Source organism: Zonotrichia albicollis, unplaced genomic scaffold (genome assembly GCF_047830755.1).
Source record: "Zonotrichia albicollis isolate bZonAlb1 unplaced genomic scaffold, bZonAlb1.hap1 Scaffold_254, whole genome shotgun sequence".
Taxonomy (NCBI): domain Eukaryota; kingdom Metazoa; phylum Chordata; class Aves; order Passeriformes; family Passerellidae; genus Zonotrichia; species Zonotrichia albicollis.
In genome coordinates this window covers 1,172,185-1,195,011 of record NW_027428428.1, presented here as the reverse complement: position 1 = coordinate 1,195,011, position 22,827 = coordinate 1,172,185, and the positions used below count along the sequence as shown (strand labels likewise).

The window sequence follows — 22,827 nt, the reverse complement described above, 5'->3', positions numbered from 1 at the left end:
ATGGAGCAGCACTGCTGAACACGGGCACACAGAGGGACCAGCAGCAGCTGCCTTTGGCCACCCGAGGCTCCAAGGCCCAAACTCTCCAAGGCCTGAGCAGCCAGGGCTGGAAGAGACTGGCAGGATCTGATCCCTGACTCTGGGGCAGGGCTGCACAAATGACCCCACAGCAGCAGCAGCAGCAGCAGCAGCAGCAGCAGATGGAGCTGACTTTGAGCACAGCCCCTGCCCCTCTTCCCTCCCGTGTGCAGCGGTGTCACAGCAGCCTGAGGCACCTGGGAGCCCCCAGTGCCAGCAGGGACTGGAGATGGCAGCCCTGGGCTCCTGGAGGCTGTGCAGGGAACAGAGCTGGGCACTCCCTGTCCATGGGGAGCTTCCAGATGGAAAAGGCTGCTGTGCCCAGGCAGGAGCAAGGGCACAGAAAGGAGGCTCTGGAGCACTGGATCTGTGCCAGTGCCACAGTCCTGGGCAGCAGCCAGCGAGCCCTGGGGGAACAGAGGGCACAGCAAGAGGGACAGAACCAGGCAATGGCAGAGACTGGAGAGAGCCAGGCCTGGGAGCAGGAACAGCTGCTCCATTGCACTCTTGGAAAAAGCTCTTGGCTGGTTCAAAGCAGTGAAAGGCGTGAAGGGCAGAGAGGAGGCCACAGCAAACAATGCTCCTGTTTGCACAGCCTCCCCTCTCCGGGTCCCAGAAGGAATTGCATGGACTGTGTTCTTCTCTCCGAGTCGTCTCGTTCAGCATGAGCAGCTCAGCACCAGGAGCTGAAGGAGTTGAAGCCTCAGGCCACAGGAGCTGGGCAAGAGGGAACTTTTGGAGCAAAGGAATGCTGCTAAAATAGCCCCAGCTGAATGCAGTGGATAGAGTCATGGAATCACAGAATCCTTTTTGTTGGAAAAGCCCTCTGAGCTCACCCAGTGCAGCCGCTCACTAAACCACGTCCCTCAAGTGCCAAGGCCTGGACACAGCCCTGAGTGAGGCCTGGACAGCAGGCCCTGAGCCGAAGATGGCCTCTGGATGAACCTTCCAAGCAAAGGTTATCTTTGTATCTGCTCCCTAATGAACTATGCATTGTCATTAGCACTGTGATAGATGTAGCCACTCATTAGTGAAACATGTATTGACCTTTGTGTATTTAGAAGCCAGACAAGACTATGAAATCTGACATCTGGCCTTGTTTGGGGCTGTATGGTCAAAGTCACCTCCCTTGGTTCCTCCTTGAGCCCTGGCCAGGCTTTGGGAGGGACCCAAGAGGAGGATGAAAGCAGATGTTGCCACACTAGCAGTGCTGTCAGTTTGTTCATTCAGCACTGTCAGAGCTGGGCCCTCTCCCAGCGGGGTTGGAGCCTCACCTGGGGCTGGAGGCACCTGCAGGAATTCCCAGTGCCCAGGAGTGGCTCTGCAGCCCTTGGCTGTGACAGCTTCCCCAGCTGCTGTGTGGGTCTGGGGGATGGTAAAGCCTGAGGGTAAATGCTACTGGATCTTTGTTAATCACTGCTGCAATCTTTGTTGGGGATGGTTGGGTGCATTGCTGAGCTGCTCCTTTGGTGATTCTTTGCTGCTCTGAACTGCAGGAAATGACACTGATTCCTTCAGCTGGAGTTTGTGTCTTTGGTGCTGATCCTGCCCACTGGTAAAACAAAACTGGACCAGTCTGTCCAGATGCTAACAAAATGTCTCTTGTTCAGTGTCAGTGTGAGAAATCAGTCCCCTCAGAAATTCCCAGCTGGGAAGCCCTTCCCTGGAGTTCCCTGGCTCTCGAGTGGGCTGAGGTCGGAGCCCTGTGTGAGCAGTGGGGCAGTCGGGTAAAAGAAGCTGCACCCCTGGATGTCTTCAAATGCATCCAAAAATTGCATATGGAAAAGGAAAAGACTTTGTGTGTTTGGGCAGACAAAGATGAATTTGTTGAGAGTACATAGGAAACAGCACCAGGAGCAATTCTTGTTGGAATGCTCCCACATGGAGCAACAGGAAAAGGTTTTAATCTTGAGCTCAGATGCATTTGTACAAGTGAAATATCAGTATAATAAATAGCAATATATGTATTTATAGAATAATAAGGCATTATTATATATGTGTATAATATTTATATGTCTTTATATATATATATGTTTTTATCTATCTGTCTATATGTATATCGATATGTATATCTATATATAAAATAATAATAATGTGAAATAGTGCTGACAATGCTAATTTGGTATCTTTGGCTGCTCAGGGATGTAACACTAAATACCCTACAGAACAGGATTGGCCAGGACCCTAATGTCAGTGGTCAACTTTGTGAGATTGTATACAATGAAAAAGGGTGGAAGGGAGGAAATTGGCTACTTTTACATGGTGTGCTGATACTGTGATGCAGAGTGCTTTGTCTGTTCCTGTGAAAAATACAGTGATTAAGCCTGCAGGGTTCTTCATGTACCAGACTATCCACAAGCTGCAGGATTGGTTGTGCAGGTGAAGGGGTTGTTAAAAGAGCAATCGAAAAATGAGGAGATGGGAACCTTTGCCCATGGAGAACCCATCTCCCAGATGTGCTCCATGCCCTTCACAATGGCCCACTGGGAAAATAAAACCCCCTGGCTGTGCATGGCTGCCCCCAGTTTGCAAATCCAGCCATGGGCAGTGAGACTTGGGCTGCCTGGGAAATTGTTCTGGTTGTGATGGCCCCTGGCAGGGCCAGCCCAGAGGCTGCAGGGCTGGGCCTTCATGCATTGGAATTAATGAGGAGAAATTCAAAGCAAATGAGAGCTATCAGTACTGAAACAGGAGTTCAGATTCCTCCAGGACACTTTGCTTTGGTAACTGCTCCCTTGGAATTTGGCCTTGGAAAGTGTTCATGCCATGGCAGGAGGAATTGATGCAGAATGTAAAGGAGAAATTACAGTAATTCTGTTAAACAATAGTGACCAGGATTGGATTATTCAACCTCATGACAGTGTAGGACCATTATTGATATTGCAACTTTAAGAGCAATTGATAAAAAAGGAGATCCAGCTCCAGTCACCACCATTTGTGGAGATAAAGGGTTTGGATCCAGCAGCCCTAATAATGGAGCCAGAATGTGGGTCCAGAGGCCAAAAGGCCCTCCCGAGGCAGCTGAAGGAACAGCTCCTACGAAAGACAACTCTGAGTCCTGAAACCTGGGCAGGAACAATGGGAATGTGTCCCTGCAGCCAAGGATTCTGTGTGAGAACCAGTGGATCTGACAGGAGATTGTTTTGCCCATCCTGCCAGACCAAATCTCCCTGTTTGCCCCAAGGGCCCCTTTGAGAAATGCTCTGATCCACGGGGCTCCATGTGAAGGCTGCTGTGACCCTGAGGGACTTGCACAGGAATTCCATCCAGGAGCCTGGGTGCCCCTCAGGGACTGGGACCCAGCCCCTTCCAGCCAGAGGGGAAAGGGCTCCCCAAGCCTTGTTAGCCACAGACAGCATGGTAAAGCTGAACAGCAAAGGGCCTGGGGACATTATTCTGGGATGAAAAAGGTGCCAGCTCCAGGGACAACAGAATTCTTGTTCCTAACTCAAATGAGATTGAGAAAAAAGAATGAAGAACGGTGTCACTGAAGTACTACTGATGTCTGTAAGGTGTACCTTGATAGTCAGGCAGAATCTTTGTCTGCCACAAACACCTCTAGTATTTCACCAAGGGATTGGTCATCAAAATGTAATGATGGGTTATGATGGATTGCTGAGTGTCCTGGGTTGACTATATGATGCTTTTATCCCCAATCGTCTCATTCTGTTTATGTTGAATAATAATAAGTTTTGTACCTTTAAGAGTGTTACAGAGAGTGAAGGGGGAGAGAGAAGAAGCGCGCAGTTTTGTTTTTCAGATACTGCACTCACTCCTCCACATTCCTGCTCCTGACTGTGTTGTCTGCGGACAGACAGCGGGACAGAGAGCTCTTCTTTTGCTTTTTAGTTAGTGTTAGCTAGCTGAGGCAAAGAAGTTCCCTGGACTGTTTTTTCCCTTTTCTTTGGACCTCTTGGAACTGCTCTGGACTGAACACCCAGGAGAGCACCGGCAGCTGCAGCTGTGGCCCAGTGGGCCGGCCCTGGCCTGCGACAATTCCAGCACTGAGAGACTGATCAGAGACTGAGTGAGCTGCTGCTTGAACCCGGGGTTTTTCTCAGTTTGTCATCTCTTTTAGAGTGGCAAGGGGTCTCATTGTTTTGATACTGTTTTGGTCTTACTGTTTAATAAACAGGGGGTTTTTTTCCATCTTTCTCCAAGGAGGTATTTTTCTTTCCTCCCGGACCAGTTGGGGGGAGGGGCCGATTGGATCTGCTTTTCCCACCGGAGCTCCTTTGGGGGGATTCTTCCCCAAACTTGCTCTAAACCTGGACAAATACATGAATTGGCGCCCAACGCACGGCTGGAAAATGTGGAAAAAAGCCCTATTAATTGTGTGTCTGTGGTTGTTAAAGCAGTTAGCAGCTATGCTGCTTGAACCCCTGATGTCTCTGGTTGAGAACGCCTCTGTATGGCTCTGGGCTCTAGACCTTTTTGAGGTTTCAATACCTTTCTGGTCATTAGGATTATTGTCCTTAACAAGTAATTTTTACGGTAGAGGGGTACGGAGTGGAATAGCTGTTGTGCTGGCCCTGGTGATAATGATTTATAAAGCGTTCAAAAAGATACTGACCTCTGTTTACAGCATGTATGGTTTATGGTTTCTTCATCCTACCCTGCATCCCAATTCCAGTGGTATGTTTTGGGAATTTATTAGTAACTACACTCAGTCTGTTAGAGGAGGAGCTAAGAATGAGACTTTCCAGCCTTCCCTTTCCCTCTTCTCCTTTGGATCGGTTATGTCACTTTTTGAGAATGTTCAGTTTCCCCTGAATGTTAAAGAGACCATCTTTCTGGTATTTAATTTGGTAAGTTTCCTCTATATGGTCTGCAGCTTCTCTAGAATGAGGGCTGAGATATCCAGAGGAGCTGGTGAGACCCCTGATCCAGAAGCAGATGCAGGCGTGAAAAATCCTGAGTGGGGTGGAGAATGGGAAAATATAGGCCAAACCCTGAAGGAATTTTCTGATCCTGTAGACTGGGATTTCCCACGGGAACAAATTCAGAACGCAGCAGAGGTGGGGAAATACCTAAAGGAGAAGTGCCATGACGATTCTAAGGAGAAAAGGCTAATTGCAATAAGCTGGGCCCTGGCCTATGCTTATCGCACTTTGTTAGATACTGTCGGGCAGCAGACAGAGGCAGGGGGGCAGGGAGATAAATCAGCTATCCCAGTCACTCAAGCTGTAGCCAACAGCCCAGGCTCAGAGCCAGCAGCTAGACCAGACAGTGAGCCTAAGCCAGCATCTAAACCCATGGCTGTTGCTACCAGTACTAGAAGTGGGAAACGCACGGAAAAAACTGATCGACCAGTGGATGATGATGATGATGATGGTGGTGATACAGGAGAAGGAACCTCAATGCCTCCTGACGTAAAATCAGGAGTCAAAGCAGCAGGTGCAAGATCAGACGCAAATATTGAGTCTTATTCCCTGAAGGACCTTCGTGGCCTAAGGAAGGACTACACTCGAAGGTCTGATGAATCCATAATTAGTTGGCTGGTCCGTCTCTGGGATGCTGCAGGCGAGGCTACAATTTTGGATGGCACTGAAGCCAGGCATTTGGGATCCCTGTCACAGGATACTGTCATAGACCAAGGAATGATGAGGGGGGCTAACTCTCAGAGCCTCTGGGAACGGGTCCTAAGAAGTGTAGCAGAAAGATACCTGTGTGCAGACGATCTCTATATGCAGCAGACTCAGTGGAAGACAATAGAGCAAGGGATCCAACGCCTGAGAGAAATGGCCGTGGTTGAGATTATCTTCTCAGATGATGTAACAACTAGGAACCCAGACTTAGTATCATGCACGTCTGTGATGTGGCGAAAACTCGTACGACTCGGGCCACAAGAATATGCCTCTGCCTTAGCCATCATGAAGAGGGATGAGAGGGGTGAGACTGTGCTTGACATGGCAAGGAAGCTCCGAGCATATGCAGATGCTGTACATGGCCCAACACATGCCAGAATCGCAGCGGTGGAAACACGTCTTCAAAAATTAGAGGACAAGATAGAGGAGGGTCACAAGAAACTGAGGGAGGAGATTAAAGAGAGCTTTCTCCAAATCTCGGCGGTACAGATCAGAGGTTCTGGTACCCAACGCAGACGTTCCCCAGACGGCGAGAGAAGGTACATCCCACGAGCTGAGCTGTGGTTCTATTTGCGTGATTGTGGAGAAGACATGAGGAGATGGCATAGACAACCTACCTCTGCTCTGGCACAACGGGTGAGACAACTGAAGATTCAGAGAGGAAGTTCCAAAAGGGAAGCAGCTCCAGTGGCCAGTAACCGAACTGTCACATATGATGATAATGACAATATTTTTGATCCCCTTGAAGGAACCTCCAAGACATATGCCCAGGGAAAGAATGATAACCAGGCTTAGAGGGGCCCTGCCTCTAGCCAGGTAGAGGCTGGGGAAAACCGTGTTTTTTGGACTGTGTGGATTCGTTGGCCTGGCACATATGAACCACAAGAATACAAAGCTTTGGTTGACACTGGTGCACAATGCACATTAATCCCATCAAGACATGTGGGGACAGAGTCTGTTTCTATTGCTGGTGTGACAGGGGGATCCCAGGATATCACTTTGGTGGAAGCTGATGTGAGCCTAACGGGAAATGAGTGGAAGAAGCATCCTATTGTGACTGGCCCAGAGGCCCCATGTATTTTGGGCATAGACTACCTTCGAAGTGGGTACTTCAAAGACCCAAAGGGACTCAGATGGGCATTTGGAATAGCTGCTGTAGAGACAGAGGGTGTCAAGCAGTTGAACAGCTTGCCTGGACTGTCAGACAGCCCATCTGCAGTAGGTCTCCTGAAGGTGGAAGAGCAACGAGTGCCAATTGCCACCTCAACAGTGCACCGCCGACAGTACCGAACGAATCGAGATGCTGTGATCCCCATCCATAAGATGATCCGAGAGCTGGAGAGCCAAGGGGTGGTCAGCAAGACCCACTCACCCTTCAACAGCCCCATCTGGCCTGTGCGAAAATCTGAAGGAGAATGGAGATTGACTGTGGACTATCGTGCATTGAATGAAGTGACCCCACCCCTGAGCGCTGCTGTGCCGGACATGCTGGAACTCCAGTACGAGCTGGAGTCCAAGGCAGCAAGGTGGTACGCCACTATAGACATTGCCAATGCATTTTTCTCCATTCCTCTGGCAGCAGAATGCAGGCCTCAGTTTGCTTTCACCTGGAGAGGCGTGCAGTACACCTGGAACCGATTGCCCCAGGGGTGGAAGCACAGCCCCACCATCTGCCATGGACTGATCCAGGCTGCACTGGAAAAGGGTGAGGCTCCAGAACATCTGCAATATATTGATGACATCATTGTGTGGGGGAAGACAGCAGCAGAGGTGTTCGAGAAAGGGGAGAAAATTATCCAGATTCTCCTAAAAGCTGGCTTCGCCATCAAGAAGAACAAAGTCAAGGGACCTGCTCAAGAGATCCAGTTTCTGGGAGTGAAGTGGCAAGACGGACGGCGTCAGATTCCCACCGATGTCATCAACAAGATCACAGCAATGTCTCCACCCACCAATAAGAAAGAGACACAAGCTTTCCTAGGCGCCATAGGTTTTTGGAGGATGCATATTCCCGAATACAGTCAGATCGTGAGCCCTCTCTACCTGGTCACCCGTAAGAAGAACACTTTCCACTGGGGCCCAGAGCAGCAACAAGCCTTTGCACAGATCAAGCAGGAGATTGCTCATGCAGTAGCCCTTGGCCCAGTCAGGACAGGACCAGAGGTGAAGAATGTGCTCTACTCTGCAGCCGGGAACCATGGCTTGTCCTGGAGCCTTTGGCAGAAGGTGCCTGAGGAGACTCGGGGTCGACCACTGGGATTTTGGAGTCGAAGCTACAGAGGGTCTGAAGCCAACTATACTCCAACAGAGAAAGAAATCCTGGCTGCCTATGAAGGAGTCCAGGCTGCTTCGGAGGTAATAGGCACTGAAGCACAACTCCTCCTGGCACCCCGACTACCCGTGCTGGGGTGGATGTTCAAAGGCAAGGTTCCTTCCACTCACCATGCCACCAGTGCTACATGGAGCAAGTGGATTGCTCTCATCACTCAGCGCGCCCATATAGGTAAACTGAATCGCCCTGGGATTTTGGAGGTCATTACAAATTGGCCCGAAGGTGAAAACTTTGGTCTCTCTGATGAAGGGGAACAAGAAGAGACACGAGCTGAAGAAGCTCCACCATACAACCAACTGCCAGCAGAAGATACACAATACGCTCTCTTTACTGATGGGTCGTGCCGCATTGTGGGAATGAACCGGAAGTGGAAAGCAGCTGTATGGAGCCCCACACGGCAGGTGGCAGAGGCCATTGAAGGAGAAGGTGGATCAAGCCAACTTGCTGAACTCAAAGCTGTTCAACTGGCCCTGGACATTGCTGAGAGAGAGAAGTGGCCAAAGCTCTACCTTTATACTGATTCATGGATGGTAGCCAATGCTCTGTGGGGATGGCTGAAGAGGTGGAAAAAGGCTAACTGGCAACGTAGAGGAAAGCCAATTTGGGCTGCTGAAGAGTGGAAAGACATTGCTACCAGGGTAGGGAAGCTGCCTGTGAAGGTCCGCCATGTAGATGCCCATGTACCCAAGAGTAGAGCTAATGAGGAGCACCAAAACAATGATCAGGTAGACCAAGCCGCAAAGATAGGGGTGTCCAAAATAGACCTAGATTGGGAACATAAAGGAGAGTTATTCTTAGCTCGGTGGGCCCATGATGCCTCAGGCCACCAGGGCAGAGATGCCATCTATAAGTGGGCACGAGACCGAGGGGTGGATCTAACCATGGACAGTATCTCTCAGGTTATCCATGACTGTGAGACGTGTGCTGCCATCAAGCAGGCCAAGCGAGTGAAGCCCCTGTGGTACGGTGGGCGGTGGTCCAAGTACAAGTATGGGGAGGCCTGGCAGATTGACTACATCACACTGCCCCAGACACGCCAGGGCAAGCGCTACGTGCTGACCATGGTGGAGGCCACCACTGGATGGCTGGAAACCTACCCTGTGTCTCATGCTACAGCCCGGAACACCATCCTGGGCCTGGAAAAGCAAGTTCTGTGGAGACATGGCACCCCTGAGAGGATTGAGTCAGACAATGGGACTCATTTCAAGAACAGCCTTGTCAACACCTGGGCTAGGGAACATGGCATTGAGTGGGTGTACCATATCCCCTACCATGCACCAGCTGCAGGCAAAGTGGAGAGGTACAACGGACTGTTAAAAACCACATTGAAAGCATTAGGTGGGGGATCTTTCAAGAACTGGGATCAGCATCTGGCAAAAGCCACCTGGTTAGTTAACACCCGAGGCTCTACTAACCGAGTCGGCCCTGCCCAATCTGAGCCTTTGCAGAGAGTAGATGGAGACAAAGTCCCAGTGGTACATGTCAGAGGTTTGTTAGGGAAGACTGTGTGGATCAATTCTGCCTCGAGTACAGACAAACCCATTCGTGGGGTTGTCTTTGCTCAGGGACCAGGTTGCACGTGGTGGATAATGCAAAAAGATGGAAGAACACGATGTGTACCTCAGGGAGATCTGATTGTTGGATTAAACCTGTGTAAATGTCACTGTTTGCTGAATGTTATTACCATTGTCTGTGTATAGTTGTATAATGGATGTATCATGTATGTACTTGTAGAGTTAGAATTTATATTAGTTTTAGTAGTAAGCAGACGATATGGGGATAAGGGGTGGAATGTCCTGGGTTGACTATATGATGCTTTTATCCCCAATCGTCTCATTCTGTTTATGTTGAATAATAATAAGTTTTGTACCTTTAAGAGTGTTACAGAGAGTGAAGGGGGAGAGAGAAGAAGCGCGCAGTTTTGTTTTTCAGATACTGCACTCACTCCTCCACATTCCTGCTCCTGACTGTGTTGTCTGCGGACAGACAGCGGGACAGAGAGCTCTTCTTTTGCTTTTTAGTTAGTGTTAGCTAGCTGAGGCAAAGAAGTTCCCTGGACTGTTTTTTTCCCTTTTCTTTGGACCTCTTGGAACTGCTCTGGACTGAACACCCAGGAGAGCACCGGCAGCTGCAGCTGTGGCCCAGTGGGCCGGCCCTGGCCTGCGACAATTCCAGCACTGAGAGACTGATCAGAGACTGAGTGAGCTGCTGCTTGAACCCGGGGTTTTTCTCAGTTTGTCATCTCTTTTAGAGTGGCAAGGGGTCTCATTGTTTTGATACTGTTTTGGTCTTACTGTTTAATAAACAGGGGGTTTTTTTCCATCTTTCTCCAAGGAGGTATTTTTCTTTCCTCCCGGACCAGTTGGGGGGAGGGGCCGATTGGATCTGCTTTTCCCACCGGAGCTCCTTTGGGGGGATTCTTCCCCAAATTTGCTCTAAACCTGGACACTGAGCTTCTTTTGTAATTCTTTGCTAATGATGATGTGCTTTGCTGAGCTTATCCTTTTGTAAATCTTTGCAGCTGTGCATGATATAAATGACACAATTCCTTAAGTTGGTGTCTGTGTCTTTGGTAGTGACCCTGCCCACGGGTGAAACAGGGCCCCCTCTTGCCTAAGTGTTACCTGGGAAGGCAAAAGCCCTCACTCCAAAATTCCCCCCTTCCTCCCTGTTCCCCCCCTTCACACCCTGAGCATGATGTGCTCTGGTCTGGGCTATGCCCGGGCTCAGCTGGGGTCCCCTGTCCTGGCTGTGTCCCCTGCCCAGCTCCCCCACAGCCCCAGCCCCTCCCCAGTGTGGCTGACGAGGGGCAGGACAGGCCTTGTCTGTGCTGCAGCTCAGCAAGAACAAAACCATATCTGCGTGCTCAGCCCTGTGCTCAGCACCCGGCCCAGCAGTGTCTCAGTGCCAGGGGCTGTGCCCTCAGTCCCTGCCAGGGATTTCCATGGCAACTGCCAGGCCAGGTGACCCAGGTGTTCCCCCAGTGCCGGTTGCCATGGAAACAGTGCCCAGCCCTGCCCCTTTCTGTCTGGCTGAGCTGGCCTTTGGCCCTGGCAGTGCCGGTGGCTGCTGGTTCCTGGTGCCTGAGCGGCCAGCGCGGCACAGGGCAGGTGGCCATGGCACAGCCCCCAGCAAGGGATCTCCTCTGGCTCTGGGCACTGACACCAGCCCTGAGCAAGGGCCCAGGGCAGCTTTCCATGGCCACCAACCATCACAATGGGACCGGGCATTGGTTGCCATGGCACCAAACCAAGGACTGGGTCCCCGTGGCCATTGTCATGGCACCTGGTGGCACCAACAAGTGTCACTGGAATTGTACCTGGAGCAGCCCTGGCACTGCTTTGTCCTGAGGGTTGCCATGGCAGCCGAGGGCAGCAACTGCTCTGCAGGCAAGTGGCCATGGAACCTGGCTACAGAAACGGCTCCTTGGGCTGGTTTCCAAGGAAACCTGAACTGATGGGGGTTGCCATGGCACCCAAACCCAGCAGTGGGGTCAGTGCAGTGTCCATGGCAACAGTCCCTTGCAATGGCCCAGTGCAGGTTGGGATGATGATCCACCCTCACAGCTGGCCCAGGGCAGGTCTGGAGTGCTCCTGGTGGCAGCTTGGGCTTGGCACACACTCGAGGAGGATGTCTGTTTGCAGTGGGGAAACTATGGAGTTTTAGATTGCTTCAAAAATCAATTGCTCCTGCACCCTGGTACCAACGAGGCCTTGAGAGCACTGAAACAATCCTCAGCAAGGGAGCAGGAAACACCAGATTTAATGTTAACTGACAGCAACACAAAGTTCCTTGGCAAGAGTCACTCTGCTCCTTACTGGACTCTTCAGGCACACCGGGGAAACAAAGCAACAACAAAACCAAACAGAATCCAGGCAATAAAACCAGAAATTAACCTAGAACTGTCCCTGTGCGTGTGTGTGTGACACAAGGACAGCAAGGGCAAGGATAAAAGGAACACGGCCTGAAAGCTTAACAGAACTCAAACTTAACAGGACTTTACTTATACATTAACCTTAACTGATACTTTCAACCTCACAATTTAGCAAAAGAGCAGAGCGTAACAGCATGTAACCTAACTTAAACCTATGACTTCGCAATTTAACAGAGGAATAACACTTTAAAATATTGAACTTACCATAAAACTTATATTAAAGGTAACTGCTTAGCAAAAGAAAAACTGTCAGCAGCATTTAATTTAACTTAGGCCTTGTGATTTAACCTTCCCTACAGGCCTGACTGACTCAGCTATCCCAGGCACTCCAACTCCTCAGAGAGCAGCATTTCTGCCACATTTCCCCAGCACAGACACTTGTGTGCACACAGACACAAAGAGTCAGTGCCAGGCACCTGTGAGCAATTCCCCTGAGGGCAGGAAATGCTCACTGTGGATCCTTTGTTCTCTCCCCAGCAAAGGGCAAAGGGTTGAGCCTGGAGGAGTGGGGGAATCAGCCCAGGCTCTGTGGTTGTTCGGGACCCCCGAGTGCAGCAAACGGGAGAGTTCCCGGCTGGGAGAGGCCCCACTCAGAGGGAGTCGCTGGCCCAGGAGAGCTCCAAGGGCTCCTTTTGGAGCGCTGTTTGCAGGGCCCCAAGAGAGGGGCTTCAGTCCCAGCAATGGCTCATCCTGGCTGCACTTGGCACCAACAGCTTTTTTTGGCAGTGTGAGAACAGGGATGTTGTGCCACGGAGGTAACAAAAACAGTTCCCAGGGCTGCTCCTACAGAAACCAGGAGCTGGTTGGGCAGCAGCAGTGCCTGGAGCAGACAGTGTTTGTGATGAGCTGCAGAGGAGCTGAGCCCAGGGGCTGTTGGCCAAGGCCAAGCCCCAAGGAGCATTTCTCACCTGGCAGGATGGCCTGAGAAGGGGAGGGGGGAATGCAGCAGCACAGGGCCATGGAACTAAGGGACCATTGCGGCACTGTGGGGCCCTGTGAGACCAAGTGACCATTGTGACACTGTGGGGCCCTGTGAGACCAAGTGACCATTGTGGCAATGTGAGGCCTCATGGAATCATGGAGAGCACTGTGACATTGCTGGGCCTCATGGAACCAAGGGGACTGTACTGACATTGTGTGGCTCCATGGAATGTAAGGATCATTGTGACATTGAGAGGCCCCATCGAACCAAGGGTCCATTATGACACCATGGGGCCTCATGGAACCATGGAGACCATTGTGACACTGTGGTGTCATGGAACCAAGCGGCCATTGTGACACCGTGGGACTCCATGGAACTAAAGGTTCATTGTGACATTGCAAGGCCTCCTGGAACCATGCAAAGACAATTGAGTACTTGACAGCCTCATGGAACCAAAGGGCTATTGTGACACTGAGGGGCCCATGGAATCACAAAGACCATTTTGACACTCAGGGGACTCATGGAGACCATTGTGACACTATGAGGCCCCATGGAATAAGCAAAGCATTGTGAGACTGTGAAACCTCATGGAACCAGTGAGACCATTGTGACCCTGGGAAGACCACTGTGATATTGTGGGGCCTCGTGAAACCAAGAGGCCTTTGTGACACTGCAGGGCTGCATGGAACCAAAGGTCCATTGTGACATTGCAGGGCCTCGTGTCATCAGTGGTCCATTGTGACTGCGGGCAACCAAAGGAGACCATTGTGGCACTGCAGGGCTGCATGGAACCGAAGCTCCAGGGCAACACAGAGCGGCCTCCTGTCATCAATGGTCCATTGTGACACTGTGGAGCCAGAGGAGAGCATTGTGACAGAGCAAACTCCCAGGGTCCAAAGGTCCATTGTGACATTGCAGACTTCATGGAACAGAGGAGTCCCATGACATTTTGGGGCCTGGGGAACCACGGAGACCATTGTGACACTGCAAGGGCTCTTGGAATCCTTGGGACCATTGTGACACTGCAGGGCCTTATGACACCTGGGCGACACTGTCACATTGTGGGACTCCATTGAACCTGGGGGCCAGTGACACTGCAGGTCTTCTTGTAATTAAGAGGCCATTGTGACACTGCTGGAACCCATGGAATCAAGTCACCATGATGACACTGCAGGGCCGCATGGATCCAAGGCACCATTGTGACACTATGGAGCCCCATAAAACCAAGGGAAAACAGAAGAGGTCTGGCTGGTTTGGCTTCCCATAGACTGCCTGACTGGTCCAAGTGACCTTTGCATGTTGAGGGTCACTTCTCATCTGCTGCTGAAACACTGGGGCTCTGTGCTTTCCTTCTCAATGGAAAAGAACTGTCCTTCTGCTCCAGGCACCCATGGCCAGAATTGCGATTTCACCTCCAAAGTTCCTTATATCCAGGGATTGTTCCCATAGGAATATTGCCAGGACAAGTCTGGGGTTCAGTAGTTTCACAAGGGTCACCTCTCATCTGTCCCCAAAACATTGGGGGAGGCTCCATGCTCTCCTTCCCATGGGAAAGAACTATCCTGCTTCTCCAGGTGCCCATGGTCGAGATTGGGTTTCCACCTCCAAAATTCCCTAAATCCAAAATCTGCTATTACTGACATGTCTAGCTGGCCTTGGCCTACTGAGGCTCGCACCTGGCTTCCAAACCTTGAGGCTCTGTGCTTTCCTTCCTTACGGAAAAGAACTGTCCTTCTCAGCCAGGTGCCCATGGCCACAATTGGGATTTCACCTCCAGCATTGCCTGTTGTGACAGACCAGAGGAGATTGTTGGCTCTAAACATTTTGTGTGTGGGGGAGGAAGGAGCAGGTCCAGCCTTCCCCTGCCCTGTGAGCCCAGCCCTGCCCTGCCCTGTGACCCCAATCCCCCCAGGGGCCTCCAGTGGGTTTACGGTTTCTATGTGACCCAAGGCACACTGAACCCCCAGCACCGCCATCCCACCCTGGGCACTGGGGCCCTCTTGGCTCTACTCAGGGCTGCTGCTGTACTCGGGGTACCCTAAACCCTGCTAGGGACCCATGTCCCCCCACTGCAGGGATTGTGCGTGACTCACACTGCCCCGATCCTCCACGCACCCAGAGCTCCATTTGGGGTTTGCGTGCCAACTCACCAATTCATCTGCCACCTTTACTTGAGTTTGGTGCACAGGGAAAACACCAGCCAGATATCTGCAAGAGGTCAGGAATTACACAAATTTTTACAGGCAAAGTACATAAAACCAAGAAACTTTGGAAGAGGATTTCATGCAACATCCAATTACAAAGAAAACACTTATCATAGCAGTAACTTCATTAACTTAGTTCATTTGAGTAGAAATCATTGAACACGTAAGCTGTTAAGGTACCCAAAAATGTTCCATATAAAGAGCATTAGAAGGAGAAGAAAGAGAGACAGAAAGACAGAAGATCTCTAGAAAGACACACATATGACTAACAGCTCCTAGGGTTCCAGCGTGTGTGAGACACAACCCCCAGGAGAAGGCAGAGTCCATACCAGGGGCTGACCTTGCGCTCCGTGTTTCTAAGCCACCGGGCCTTTGTGGGTCTCCCCCCAGGTGGGATTTCTAATCACTCAGGAAATCAGGGCTGGGTTAGCACTGTCCCCACTGTATGACTGATTGACAGCTCATCCCACAGTGTCTCAGGACATTGATCTCATCCAGCCTCTGATAGTGACTGTTATAAATGGACTCGAAAGGAGTGAAATTTCCAATTAGAATTTATTAATTCAAAGCATACAGCATAAGCAAAAGATTCAGCGCTGAGTGACAGGGGAGTCTCCGCTCCACCAGCTGCTGCGCCTTCATCCCCCAACGACCCCCCTTTTTAAGTCTTTTGTGCTTCCGGACTGACATGTCACTTTGGAGTACTCTGCGCCTGCGTCGGTTGTTACCAGGGGGTCTTCTCTTGCCTCCTGTTGGTCGAAGATGAAGTTTCTTGTAGTCTTCCTTGACTGTGGCTTTTGACCTATTTCTATATTTGGTAGGAGAGTCTTGGTTCTTCCCCTATAAAAGTTGCTTAAAATAAAAGTTGCTTAAAATCTTATGATTATCACACGCTTAGGCAAGCTAAAGAAGTTGTGCAAGCAAGTTATGTAAGCTAGACAAGTTAAATAAGCAATTAACCACATCCTCTGTTCTTGAGGTTTTTGTGTAACGAACAAGAGGCCTTATCTGTTTCAGTGACTATGGTGACACTGGGGAACCTCATGGAACCATGGGTCAGTTGTGACCAGGTGGGTACAAGGACACTACGGTGACATCAGGGAACCTTGTGGGAACAAGTGGCCATTGTGATGCTGTGGATCCCCATAGAACCAAGGGAAAATGGAACAGGCTGATGTCTTCAGTTTTAGCTGTCATATTTCCAGATTCTCTATGGTGTCGTAGGAAGGAGACCAGGACACCAGATGGTTCATCACAGGTCCAACAGGTCCGGTCCAAGTTATGAAACAAAACATCAAACTCTTATATAGCAAATAATAAGCTTATAAATATTCTGTAAGACAAGCAATCTATTGGTTAAACTATACCATGAACTCTTCCTCATTCATTAGGGATTACATCTCTCTTTTCTCATGTCTCTTTCACTATTTGTTATTATACTACAGCTAGGCCCAAGGACACACTATCTTTGCAGGTGCAGGACTTGGAATTAGCCACGGTTTTGTACTTTTCCAGTCTTTAGCCAGACAAACTCCCAACACTACTGCATTAGTCTGTAACTCTGGACTTCATACACAGTGTTAGCAAGTTCTCTTCACAGTGTAGTCAGACAAAACAATCCTTTTCCAGCCCCAGAACTGGACACGATTGCAGCTTCAGGCACAAAAAGTGCAAACAACAGCAAATTGAGGAGAGCAAATCAGGAGGATAGGACTGTATAACCTGAGGCTGTAATTGGACAACTAACCCCAATATTTAAAAGGACCAAACCTTATGAAAGTGTGAAAACTCCTGACCAGTCATCCATTTTTAGTGTAGCCTTGGCTGGGCTCTTGTCCTGCTCAAGGTGAATCCTTTGAAGGCCTTTTAATAAATCCCAGCAAGAGGAAGAAGCAATGAGAAAGCTGAAAACTCTTTGTGAGAACAGAGTTGTGGAGCAGTGAAAAACAACTTGTTTTTCCTGAGACGGAGCTCTAGGACTGTGGAAAACAACCTACTTTCCCTGAAAAAGAGCTGTAAGACTGTGATAAACACCAGCCACCTGTATAAACTGTTTTTTCCCTCTTAGATAGAAAAATGAAGACTATCTCTCACAAACAACTTTTCCTGCACATACACATGAGGGGTTTGAGTGACCAATCAATACAGGGTAACAACTTGTTGCTGACCAACTGGGGACAGACAGGGGATGTTCTTAAAAAACCCTACAAAAAGGCCTATAAAAAGACCGTATATAAATAGCACAGGATTGATCCTTTCTTTTTGCACCATAAAATGTGTCCTGCATCCCACTTTATCGGGCGCTGTTGCAGTGCCAGTTCACCCTCTGCATGTTGTCTTTCCCCAAGCTGGATTATTCCCAGGTTATATCCCTCCCCTTTTACCCTTCAATCATTATAATTCCCGTCCTGTATTCCAGTGCCTTCCCTATCCATCCCTGTAAACTCTGGCCCTGTTCTGGACCCTTCCCTGTCAGTCTCCTGTAAACCCCTCCCCTGCAGGTTCTGCCCCTCGGGAATTCTCCTCATGGATGATGCCCCATTGGCCCATGTGACCTGCCCTCTCCACCCCCTTATCCCCATTGGTCCCTGAGATGTATTCCCCTCCTTTTGCTCCTCCCTCCCTGATTCCCTATTGGATCGTGCCCACCCGCAGTTCTAGTGCTGTATAAAATCTCGAGTGCACTGGTGCTTGGAGCTCTTTGGTGCCGGTTGCCTTTGATGAATAAAGCTTCCTCAGAATCTCACACCAAAGGCCTCCCTCTCCTCTTTAGTCTGCTCCCTGACGCTGATTCCAGCTGTGGAGCAGGTGGCTCCAAGGTTCAGCTCTCCCTGTTTCAGGGGAAGCTGTTCCCCACTCATGGCACGCGGCGCCCCTGAGCCAACTGCGGACTCCAGCGTGGTGTCAGCCTGGGGCTCCTGCTGGGCTGAGTCTGCCCTCAGGCAGGGCTTAGCTCCCCCACAGCATCTCGGTGTCACCTGTGAGCCCCGTGGAGAAGGCTCCTCTGTGCCCTCTGCTCAGAATTTCACTGCCAGGACAGCAGGAATGCAGCGCAAACCTGCCTTCAACCTGCTGGGGTGGGCAACTCCTGCACCAGGGGCTTTCTGGCCATTCTGCTGCTCATAGCCAAGACAATTTCCCTGCCCTTCTGCCAGGGCAATGCCCTGTGCCAGCTCTGCTGTGAGGCTTCCCTGGGGCAGTGCCTTCAGTGGTTCCTTCAGTATTGGAACTGGAGTCAGCGAACATGACTGAGCCCTGGTGAGCTCTCAGGATGGCCGGGGACAACTGATCCACCTGGCCCGCCCCAAAATTCACCCAAGTCCTGCTGGAGCCGATGGACCCAGTGGCCAAGAATGACCCAAGAGCCAGGTAGAACCACTTGCCCTTTCCCAGGACACGGTGGTGGCTCTACCCCACCGTGGCCAGGCATTACAGGTGACAGTGTAGGGCCCCTCACCCAGGAAACCCCACAGCCCTGCAGGGCCCTGTAGACAGGTAGACCCAGCAGCCCCATGCCACCAGGGTACCAAATTTCAAGACCAATAAATAATTTCAACATACTTTTGACATAGGAAGATTTTTTTTTTTGGCATTTAAATTCTTTTGAGCAAATTAAGAATTTTGGGGGTGTTATATTGTAGTTGCAGGGATGCCCAACGAAGGCAGCAATGTTTCATTTGACTCCATGTTCTCAGAAGGCTAATTTATTACTTTACAATACTATATTTTATTAAAGAATACTATATTATACTATACTATACTGTACTATACTATACTATACTATACTAAAGAATGCAAAAAGGATACTTAGTGAATGTTCAAAAGATAATAATGAAAACTCCTGACTTTCCAGAGTCTCGACACAGCTTGGCCATAATTGGCCAATGAGTCAAAATAACTCACACCAGAATCCAATCAAACAAATCACCTGTGGGTAAACAATCTCCAAACACATTTTGCACATGAGCACAACACAGGAGAAGCAAATGAGATAAGATTTGTTTTCCTTTTTCTCTGAGGTGTCTCAGCTTCCCAGGAGAAAAATCTTGGGCAAAGGGATTTTTTCAGAGAATGTGAATGCCACAGTGTTAGAGATGAGTAATGAGATGTTTGGCTCTCCTAATTAAAGGGTGAACATGATAACTATATTAAGAGAAGTTGTACAGATGTACAGTTATGTTACTGCAATGTATCCCCCCCACCCAGCATTGTTATCCCGGGGTGATCTTGGTAGTCCGGGCATTTGGGGAGGGGCAAATTGTTCCTAAGGGGCACGGCTTAGCACCAGCTGCCCTCCAATGCAGTTCCACGAAAGCAGTCTACACCAATGGACAGCGAGGAAGAGTCAACAGACAGCCTTTGGGAGGAGCTAGGGCTGCCTGTTGCAACAGCAAGGATATAAAAGTGAGAGCAGCCATTGTGTGGATGAGCCAGCCACGTGGTTACCAGCAACGAAGTGGGGGAGGCTCCCAGGACAATAATTTTTTCCTTATTTAGTCCTTTTGTTGTAAGTTTGATTAAGTTTTTAATAGACCTTTCAAAATAACGAGAAATAAACGGTGATTTCTCACAGGGAGAAAAAGTTGTAAAAGAAAGTTTCTTTTAAATTACTTCTTTTTCTTTTAAACCCAGGTCATTCCTACCATGCTGACAGTGAACCACCGCCTTTCTCACCACTTGGACACCCACCCCCCCAGTCAACCCACTCCCCCTGGACTCTGCACAGCTCCCAACACACCATTTGTCTGGGGGAAGGCACAGACTGTGTCAAGGCAGCAAAGCCCAGACCTTGCCTGACTTCCCTGGACCACTGGAAAGGAGGAAATCCAGATCCATGGACACACACGGACACAGAGCAAAGCTTTGCTCAAAGGGTTTATTGTTTCTTGATAATTGATTCTTCAAGGGAAATGGCCCAGAGCTCAAAGAGTTCAGGGGTTTCCTGCAGTGATGATCATCTCCTCATGCCACTGGAGAGGAAAAAGGACACTGGTCCTTTCAACCCTAAAAAACAAACCCCAGAATGCAACCTCTGGAGCCCCCTGGGCCATGGCTGGGCTTTGTTTCCAGCCATGTCCCTGCAGGCACGGCTCACCTAGGCATCCAGAGTGGCAGCCAGGCGCTTCTGCCGCAGGAGAGCCCGCAGCTCTTCAGCCACAGGGGGCTGGGGAAAAGGCAGCGTTAGAGACACACTGGGGGCACCGGGCTGCACTGGGAGGCAGGGGAGAGCAGTGGGGCCTTGGGGAAGGGGCTGTGGCAGCACTGGGGTGCAGGAGCTGCTGTGCTGCTGCCCAGAAGCACTGGGCTCCTGGCCAAGAGGCACAGCTGGGGCAGGGGCTGCATCCTGGCTCATCCAGGGGGTCCTGGAGTGACAGGGATGGAAATGCAGCAGGGTCCTGGGCAAAGGCTTCCCTGGGGAGGAGCCCTGGGGCAGGGCATTGTCTGGGCTGTCAGGAGGGGTGCACTGGGCTGTGCTGGGACACACTGGCATGGCCTGGGCTGTGGTGGCCATGCAAGGGGAGGGTCTGGCACCGGCAGAACTCGTGGTACCCACCAGAGGCGTCTCCAGGACCGCGTCATTGTCTAAATCCAACTGCAGAGAGAGCTGGAGACCTCGCTGGTCACTGGGATGTCCCCGGTGCCAGCAAGGGATGGGGGGACACCACTGCCCCCCAGTTCCCTGAGGGGATGCCCTCCAATGCCTGCAGCCCACTCACCTCCTGGAGATCATCCTGGGTTCCTTCCAGGAGTGCCTGGAAAGGAGAACAAAGGCTGGGTCCGGACTGGACCTTGTGGGGCTGGGGGGACACGGGTGCAGGGAGCAGGGTGCAGGCAGAGGGATGGGAATTCAGAGCCTCCAAGGAGATCTGTTTGAGGTGGGGGGAGACCCAAAAACACTGATCTGGGGTCAATTGAGAGTCCAGGGGACAGGGCTGGGGGTGTGGAAGGAGCAGGGTGTGAGGTACAGGGGAGGAGAAAGGAATTGAGGTGTAGGGACATGGGAGTGCAAGGGAGGGGCTTGGTGGGGACAGAAGAATGAGGACAGGTGGGGACAAAACCAACAGGATAGGGAGATGGTGTGGGAGTGGGGGGTGAGTCAGGGAATTGTACAGGGGGACCCCTCTGCAGTGGCCAGGAAGAAAGGCAAAGGATTGAGGGGGGACTTTAAAGGAAAGGCCTCAGTAATGTCAGGAATGGTCAGTGGGAGGACACCTGGGGACCCTGAATGGGACACAGAGCAGGGACCAGAAGGGTGGGATGGGAGGCCAGAAAGGGCAGGATGTGGGGACAGCATTTGGCTGGTGCCTCACCTTGGCCTGTGCTGGGGGGCACAGCAGGATGGAGAAGAGCAGGGCCACACTGAGCACAGCCACCTTCATCTTCCTCTCGCTCTGGGCAGCGCTGCCTGAGGCTGCAGCAGGTGAGGAGCACCTTTATCCTTGCTGGGACCCCTCCCTGCATCCTCCCTGCCAGCCCCCAGGCCAAAGCCCGGCTTGGCACAGCCCCCAGCCCTGGCCACAAGCCCAGCCCTGGCACACAGTCCATCCCACCCCACCTGTGGCACGGATCCAGCCCCCTTGCCCGGCATCGCTCCAGCTTTCTGCATGGGGCAGCTGCCCCTGGAAGGGCTCAGGCACCTGGGGGACCAAGGGGGGCAGGCAAGGAGCCAAAGGCACCTGGGGACCCTGTGGGGACAACCCCCAGTCCAACGAAATCCATCCTCCAGCAGCCCTCAGTGCCAGATCCCCCATCTCCTGCTGCCCCTCCCCTCCCAGAGCTTTCCGTGTGGGACACCCCAGAGCTGAGCCTGGCCCCAAACCCAGCATGTGGGAGAACAAGGGGAACAAGTGACATGTGATCAGGTGGCTGATTGGCAACTCAGGCACTGCAGACACTGGGGAGCACTGGGCAATGCTGATCACTGCAGACAAGGCTGAGGGCTGGGGAATGGCTCAGCAGTGACAATTCCCACATCCATACAATCCGATACCCCTTTCCCCGAAGATGCCGAACCCGACCAAGCTCCATGCCCAGAGCACTGTCCAGAGGGGAATATGCCCTGCCCTGCCCCTCATCCTCTCACACCTGCAGCCACGGAGCCCTCCCAGAGCACCTGGGTCATGGCCCTGGCTCTGGGCTCAGGGCAGCACTGGCCCTGAGCAGGATGTGCCCATCCCAGGGGCATGGGAAAGTGGGCACCTGTCCCCAGGCAGCCACTCAGAGCTAATTGGGGTAACAGAGGTGCCCTGTGAGGAGGAGGGGTGTTGGTGCCCTGCCAGCATCTCTGACAAGCCCTGTTTACCCAGGGCCTGAGGCACCAGGAGGACATTCAGACATCTTGGGCTTCCAGGAAGGAAAATCTACGGTGAAGTGGTTCCCAAGAGCTGTCTATGGCTGTGATTCCTGTTTGACATTCCAGGACATTAGTGAAGACTTCTGCGCATCTCTTTCCCCAGGGACAATGTGGATCCATCAGGGAAGTGTTATGACCCAGCTGGGAAAACATTTCAGGCCACTGCCTTGACTATATTTGCTCTGGAACTCACCCAAGGAGGAAGATTTTCCTTGGGAGTTTTGCTGCTTTGTGCCCTTGGAGGAGACACCAGAGTGTCCTCCTGGGGGATTCTTTGTCCGGATGGACAAGAGTTGTGACATCATTGGTGGGCTGAAGTCACCTTGGAGAGAAATTGAGGAAGTGTCTGCAGGGCCCTAAATAGTGAATGAATGGATGAAGGAGATTCTCACTGTCCTGACCCACTATCCATCAAAAC

The 22,827-nt window shown here is 51.2% G+C and overlaps 1 protein-coding gene across 1 annotated transcript in view; it reads left to right on the top strand.

Moving 5' to 3' along the window:
- Positions 1-17,934, top strand: part of LOC141727789 (serine/threonine-protein kinase pim-1-like) — a 55,654-nt gene extending 37,720 nt beyond the window's left edge. The window contains exon 5 of the mRNA XM_074534077.1: positions 17,864-17,934. Within this exon, the coding sequence (XP_074390178.1) occupies positions 17,864-17,934 (71 nt within the window). The remainder of the gene's footprint in view (positions 1-17,863) is intronic.
- Positions 17,935-22,827: the final 4,893 nt, after the last annotated feature.